This window comes from Crassostrea angulata, chromosome 10 (genome assembly GCF_025612915.1).
Source record: "Crassostrea angulata isolate pt1a10 chromosome 10, ASM2561291v2, whole genome shotgun sequence".
In the NCBI taxonomy this organism is placed as follows: Eukaryota; Metazoa; Mollusca; class Bivalvia; order Ostreida; family Ostreidae; genus Magallana; species Magallana angulata.
The window spans coordinates 17525985-17532592 of NC_069120.1; the positions used below are offsets into that span (position 1 = coordinate 17525985).

Below are 6608 nucleotides of genomic sequence, written 5' to 3' on the forward strand. Positions count from 1 at the left end.
AGGTGGTTTACAGATCGTCTTTAAGCTACCTTTAAGCACCTTTAACTGTCTTTAAGGAGAACTTAAAGATGGTCATTCATCCTGTGTTAAGTACACGGTGATTGGACGCCGTGTTTTTATTTATTTACATAAAAATACATCTTAACTTGAACACCTATTATATACCAGTCTATTGGTTTTTTTTTTGTTAACAGAACATTATATATCTAACGTTTTAGATACCTTTGCTTCACAGGCTGGCATATCGAAAATTGCAAAGTCTTTAAAAATAAAAATAAATTGACATTGCCAGAGAATTCTGCTTAAATTGCCGTGTCTGATTGCCGGGTATATCGTTACTCTGAAACCTGTACATTTTACTTGTACTAGTACTTACATTACAAATGGGTTCATCATACAAGCAAACAAACCTTGATACAACTACGTCAGCAGAATTCTTCAGGTGTTTGGAGACAGCACCAGAGGGAAACATCCGGTTCATGTAGATATCCGCCATCATGAAAACATCCCAGTTTTTAAGTGGTTCCATGGTGGTGGCGGTGGTGGCTGCTGAAGTTATCAGCTGGGGATGGCAGTGGTACCTGACCAGAACTTTTTACACCGGGGTTTTAGCAAATTGTGCACTGGCCTGTGTATTGAAATACACTAAAGAGTAAGGCAATATCTTAATATACATTGTATTTCCTTATGATGGCTTTAAAAGTATGCATGATCATTTTTCATTTGTATGTTTTTGTGTGTTTAAAAAAAGTATGATACACTGTATGTTATAATACTGTATAATAATGTACTTATAATTATAAATATTTTAAACCGTGTTTAATAAGCTGATATTCACGTTTCAGGACTCTGTGGTGGGCGCGTGGACTGAAGGACTCCGCCCTTCTGTCGCTGTATGTGACCACTCTGTATGTGGGCCTTCAGGCACCACACGAGGTCAGCGGTGGTGTCCTTAGCACGGTGTTCTTTCTGATCAGTGTCTCCCAGAAGTTCCTCGTCAGTTTGGTTATTGTTGTGGTGTTAGATAAAGTTCGATTTTAAAAAATCATACACGTTCATATAAAAATTTTTTTACTGTGTGTCTGGGTTATTAAAGTTGACTTTTGTGAATTTTTAGCACTGGAATCACAAGGAAATCAATTTGAATAAAACTAAATTGTACTATACATTTTGTCTTGTCTTGAAATTATAAATATGTAGATGTAATAAATGGCTATTAATAAAATTTAAAAGGAAAAAATGTCGTTCCGATGCCGGGAATCGAACCCGGGCCGCCTGGGTGAAAACCAGGAATCCTAACCACTAGACCACATCGGAGCTGTTACACCTCTAACGATTTATATAAAATAAGCGCCTGAGAAGCAGTGACCTCCACTTCGTAACGCCCACGCTAACCTTTCATTGGTTTTCATTACCAGTAAATCTAGGTCACGCTGAATACAAATTTCACAAGGTAAGCAGGACAATCATTATCTAGTAACTTTCAGATGATAGTATTAAAGTAGGCAATAACATAAATTTGGTGCGTGTTTAATTCTGCACTTTAAAGTTGATGGTCCTTTTTTATAGTTTATTGTGGTCTCCAATCATGTCAATTGATCCACATTTGAACTATAACCTATTGTGTACAGAGTGGTTTGTAAACAGAACCATTGATCATGTAAGTAAATACTGTCGTTTCGTTAATATTTTATCGGTTACAGGTTTTGAATTTAAAAAGTCACAGATATTGAACTCATGTATTCCTATACAGTAAAGGTTATCAGTTGATATGAGATGCACCCTCTGCATCATGTGCAATACCCCGCCCAATCGTGGCCAATGCGCACTTGTTTACAATGTACATTTTATTTTCTGAGTTATCTCGCTTGTCATGCAGAAAACTAACGAGTAAAGGTTTTTTTAGAAGTCGGTATATATAACATGTGTAATGTTATGAAGAATTTTTAATAAGCCATGAAAACTAGTCACTTTTCCCCCCTTTTTTCTTGAATTTTTAACGATTTTGATATTTGACGTGTCCGTCAAATAAAAGCCAAGGAAAACGCAGATAATTCGAACTAAAGTTCGATTATGATCATATTATAGGAAACTTTTATAAATCTTTCCAGAATCATGGCCGAGCTCAGAATCCAGTTCAGTCTGTCTATGATTATAGCAGGCATCCTGGCAGAGGTGGTCAGTGTGTTTTGGTACAATCACCACTCCCCGTGGGGGCGCCGCTCCGGGGACCGCTACATGCTGGCAGCCATTGTCTGTGACGCCGGGCTGGTTATTGCTGTCAAGTTCATTATGGAGTAAGTCCAGTTACCCACTGCTGTATTGTTGGTACCCCTAAACATATGTAAACATTTTAAGCCTTTTTACCAGTTTTCATTGATACAAAAAAAGATAAACATGTATTTTCTTTTTAACAATTTTATATCAATATTTTCACTGTAGAAAGGATTTTTATTCTTTATATAAAACTTCATATTCTATTGACCCCATCTTGTTACAACGTCAACACTTTGCAAGGTGGTGAGTTTATACACGTTTTTGACTCTATTTCAGCTCCTTTTGGTCCGTCAGCCGCTGGGAGGACGCCTTTGTCCTCGCACTCACGTTGGCGGCAATCTTCGGGTGTCTGGAAGGACCTCACATGGTTCACGACTCTCGGAGCTTCTCGTGGTTTTTCTTCCATACCGTCCACAAGTTCCTGGTGGTATTTGTCATAGCCATGGCCTTGGTTTACTTCAGTTACCTTGGATAACTAGATCTTTGCAGTCAATGCATGATTTATTTACCTCATACTGTGCATTTAGCTTTAAGAAATTAGAATGCCATTAGTGAATGGGACTTGTAGTGTACTCCCTAAAACTCTTACCTTTATCCGACAATCGATTTGTTCACCTATTACAATTCTTTTGATAACCATATCAAAAGAAATCTTTATTTTGTTGATATGATAATTGTATTCACTATTCTACATAATTCTTAATACTCTTAATGATATATATTCTATAAAAGTTTCATATGTATCTCATTATTTTAAATTGTGCACATTTCCACGCAATTTTTACAATTTATATTATCTTTTTTGTACTTACTTTATATCAAATTCTCATGATATAACGGGTAATGTAGTTGTATATCATAGTTATCTGCTATCACATATAGAAATATGTATTAAATGTTGTTAAGAAAAGATCGTTTTGTTGTCAATGAAATACAGACGGGTTTATGTATGTTGTTATAGCATTGAATGATTCATTTTTGACGTCGTCGTGTCAATAACTGCCGTCAGGTGAGCAGACAAATTGAATAACGCGCGTTAGCGCGTTATGATAATTTGTCTGCTCACCTGACGGCAGTTATTGACACGACGACGTCAAAAATGAATCATTTAATGCTTATATTTACATTCCCTTACTGAAGAAATCAATTGTTTACTTAAATAAATCGATATAAAGTGCAGATCACGGAGGGAGTGAATAAGTAACAGCAGGAACAGCTGTTTTGTAAAACCGGTTTAAACTGGTTTTCACATAGACTGTTGAGATGAGATCGACGAGCATGAAAATATAATCCGTGATAAATAACTCTTGAAATGGTGCTTTAAACAATAAAGTCAACTTTTTTGTTGAATAATTATAAAACATGGTGTTTTTACAACATTCATGAAATATATTTTTTAACAAATAACATAGAAATCACTGTTTGAGAACTACTTATGTAAATTACACGTAAATTCATACGCAGTGAATAGGTGTTGCATTTAGAGGCATTTAAACGTCCCGGAATTTAATGGAAAAACACAGTAGAATGTAAATATATACGTGTATACGTTCAGTTATTCCGTTCCGTTCCGTTTTTGTTGAGCGGAGTGGAACGAATACCGGTACCCATGGCAAACAAATATACGATTAAAAGAAACATGTACTAAGTGTAGTTGCATTTATTTAACTAGCCTTAACATGGAATGTTTATTAAAACACACTTATAGATTTTTTTAACATTTTACGATCTTTAAATGTAATTTTCACATGCAATTGAATTCCCAGCAAACCACGACCAATATGAAATCCTCTCTGCAGACTTTGGACCGTGGCTTGAAACGTTGGCAAGATTCGTTTTTAAAAAGTGCTGAAAGTAAGACTTCAGCGCAAAATCTTTAACAAGAATTCGTGGGGAGTGAGAATTATTAAACTAAAAGTTCGCATGAAGTTCATGGGTATGTTTTTGTACGAGATAACATTGTGCACAAGAATTGAAATTCGCCACTGTCTGTGTGTACATTGGTCTATGTCTTTGCCGAATGACTCGATACAAGAGTCACATAAAGCTACACGGTTCTAAGAATGAATGTAATATGATGGCTTTTTTCTTACTTAGAAGGATTGCGCAAAAATTATCCTGGAAGATCTTATCTTGTCGAGGGTTCTATTTAATAAACACATAAATTATCTGCGTTACAATAATTGATATACATGTATAAATTTTATGAAATGAAATAATCAAGTAATACTCTGGCATGCATTTCTTCGTCCTCCTAGTCTTCGCACTATTAGATTAGAAATGGTGCCTATCAAACTATTAGAGTTATCTCCCTTAGCTCGTTTTACCTATCTGACATATGACAAAATATATACACAAATGCTGCTGACTTAGCATCAACAATCCACCTACATGTGAATTAAAGGATAATACGGCAGAAGATAATCGGTTTTATCGCCACCTGCAGACGCACGCCGGCGTGAGCCTATCCCCAATTCACCTCCTACTTCACACAGTTTTCATACCTATTTACAAATGTTTTGATATGTGAATACGTGTTATGTTTAACAAATTTTCATGGAAAAAATAATTGCGGTTGAAATGCAAGACGGAATACGTCACTAAGAGAAGAAAACAACTGATAAAGCCACTTAGTTGTTTTTTAGGTAATGAAGGGAAAGTATGGAATTTCTGGTATTGAGTTTCCCTCTTTTAAAAAAAAATAGATGAAGAAAGTACTCTGCTTTCTTTCATTTATTTCTTATAAGCATCGTGTATCTTCATGAAGTTGTTCAGCATTATTCACCAAAACAATTTACCCTTTTCAGTCCTATAGCCATTATTGTGGAAAATTTTGTATTTACACGCACCCTGTAGATTCCAAATTTACAACAGGACAGAACACCGAAGAAGTTTTTTTTATTAAAAAAAACTTTTATCGAAGACAAGTCAACGTTTTCGATATATCACCAACACCAACAAATGGTAGATCATTGATGCATTATAATCCTATTGCGTTATGTCTATAATATTTTTTACTCGGTGTTACTCTGTAGTTAATCTACTAATGAATTTCCCGGATGAATTTCGTTACTTCGATTTTTAACCCCCCCCCCCCCGGAATAATCTTATACTAATAAATATCAAATACATATTATTGTTATCATGTGATATTTTTTTTTAATTTGCGATGTGTAAATTTACTTGAATTTTTAGTTTTGTTTTCATTGGAGGGTGTTAGGCCATAGACTTACATGCTTAAACCCCATACCAGAAAAATATATACTTTCTAAGAATAATTCTTTACCACTAAATCATATTATGGTTTTTTTTTTACTTTATAACTTTATAAACCTTGTAAGGTCTATGTATCCGCTTCCGCTGTGAACTGGTTTTCCGTATGGACGTGTGTGTTTTTCCTTTTAAGATACATGTATTTAGTTAAATTCGTTTTAAATTTATGGATACATATACTGTACCACCAGTAATTTAAATTCCTGTTTGTGCGCACAGACGCACAGTTAATGACAAAATAAGGAGAAGTTTTTGACAAAAAGAAGAATGTACCATTTTTATTTGATGTAAGGTTTGTTAACCAAAGGTCCGAAGCCCGGCCTGTATACATTGACCAGCAGACGGTACAGTGGGTGTTTACAGAGAGGCAGCCATGTGCACGATATTGGATTAGGCAGGAGACAAAAGCTGACCGGTCGGAGTGACACATGTAATACTGTATACGTGTCCGAATTCTGTGGGTCGTAATCCCCTCACATAGTCGTCAAAAGCCGCCCGGGGGCGCTGCGAGGACAGAGCACTAGTCCTCCATTAGATAACCGGAACTAAACGTCCTTTGCAGATTTCGTTTTCTGTTTTTGTTTTTGTTACATTTGCAAAATGTTTAAAGTGTTGATTCAAAAGATGGCAGGTGTAATTGAAAATAAATTGAGAGGTCTATGGTTGGGTCTCCTTTTCTCGATTTGTTATTTCTGGGGTCTTACAGGGGTTGGGAGTTCTTTAAGGGTCCTCTCAATCATTGTGAAACGATAGAAAAACATATTTTAGCTGTTTAAATAACTAATATTTAAATCCTTTAAATTTATTCTGTAGATTAAATCCGTAATTTTCATTCTCAAGTAAATTATATAAAAATATATTTTCAGTATACATACAACAGGACAAAAGCATGTATTAATTTAAAAATATATATACATTTTTATTATATTTTGATGGGGAGGGCGGCGAAAGACAGCTATTTTATTTTTAAAGAGGTTAATTTAGAAAGACAATGAAAGCATTTTCAGCGTTAATGTTTTTGAATTATTTTCCTATGTTGACATTGTTCAATAATTTGT

General features: G+C 35.1%; 2 protein-coding genes and 1 non-coding gene across 4 annotated transcripts; 2 read left to right on the plus strand and 1 right to left on the minus strand.

Annotated features, from left to right (window-relative positions):
- Nucleotides 1-446: 446 nt before the first annotated feature.
- Nucleotides 447-1219, plus strand: LOC128164481 (uncharacterized). The gene is made up of 2 exons (XM_052828325.1): nt 447-652; nt 846-1219. Exons 1-2 carry the CDS (start codon nt 498-500, stop codon nt 1039-1041), a joined length of 351 nt encoding a protein of 116 aa, XP_052684285.1. The 5' UTR covers nt 447-497; the 3' UTR covers nt 1042-1219.
- Nucleotides 1220-1245: 26 nt separating this feature from the next.
- Trnae-uuc (transfer RNA glutamic acid (anticodon UUC)) lies at nt 1246-1317 on the minus strand. The gene has a single exon. It is a non-coding gene; the product is annotated as a tRNA-Glu (tRNA).
- Nucleotides 1315-2807, plus strand: LOC128166667 (uncharacterized). 2 transcript variants are annotated; one of them, XM_052831969.1, is made up of 3 exons: nt 1315-1453; nt 2112-2297; nt 2554-2807. In XM_052831969.1, exons 2-3 carry the CDS (start codon nt 2116-2118, stop codon nt 2750-2752), a joined length of 381 nt encoding a protein of 126 aa, XP_052687929.1. In that variant the 5' UTR covers nt 1315-1453; nt 2112-2115; the 3' UTR covers nt 2753-2807. The 2 variants fall into 2 exon arrangements, with proteins under 2 accessions (XP_052687929.1, XP_052687928.1); XM_052831968.1 differs by lacking the exon at nt 1315-1453 and adding an exon at nt 1576-1660.
- The last annotated feature ends 3801 nt before the right edge of the window (nt 2808-6608 follow it).

Excerpts from the sequence above, each read along its gene's own strand:
- LOC128164481 (XM_052828325.1), top strand. The coding sequence starts at position 498 with ATGAAAACATCCCAGTTTTTAAGTGGTTCCATGGTGGTGGCGGTGGTG. Across the intron at positions 653-845 it reads GTATTGAAATACACTAAAGA|GACTCTGTGGTGGGCGCGTG; the intron begins GTAAGGCAATAT and ends TTCACGTTTCAG.
- LOC128166667 (XM_052831969.1), top strand. The coding sequence starts at position 2,116 with ATGGCCGAGCTCAGAATCCAGTTCAGTCTGTCTATGATTATAGCAGGC. Across the intron at positions 2,298-2,553 it reads GCTGTCAAGTTCATTATGGA|CTCCTTTTGGTCCGTCAGCC; the intron begins GTAAGTCCAGTT and ends ACTCTATTTCAG.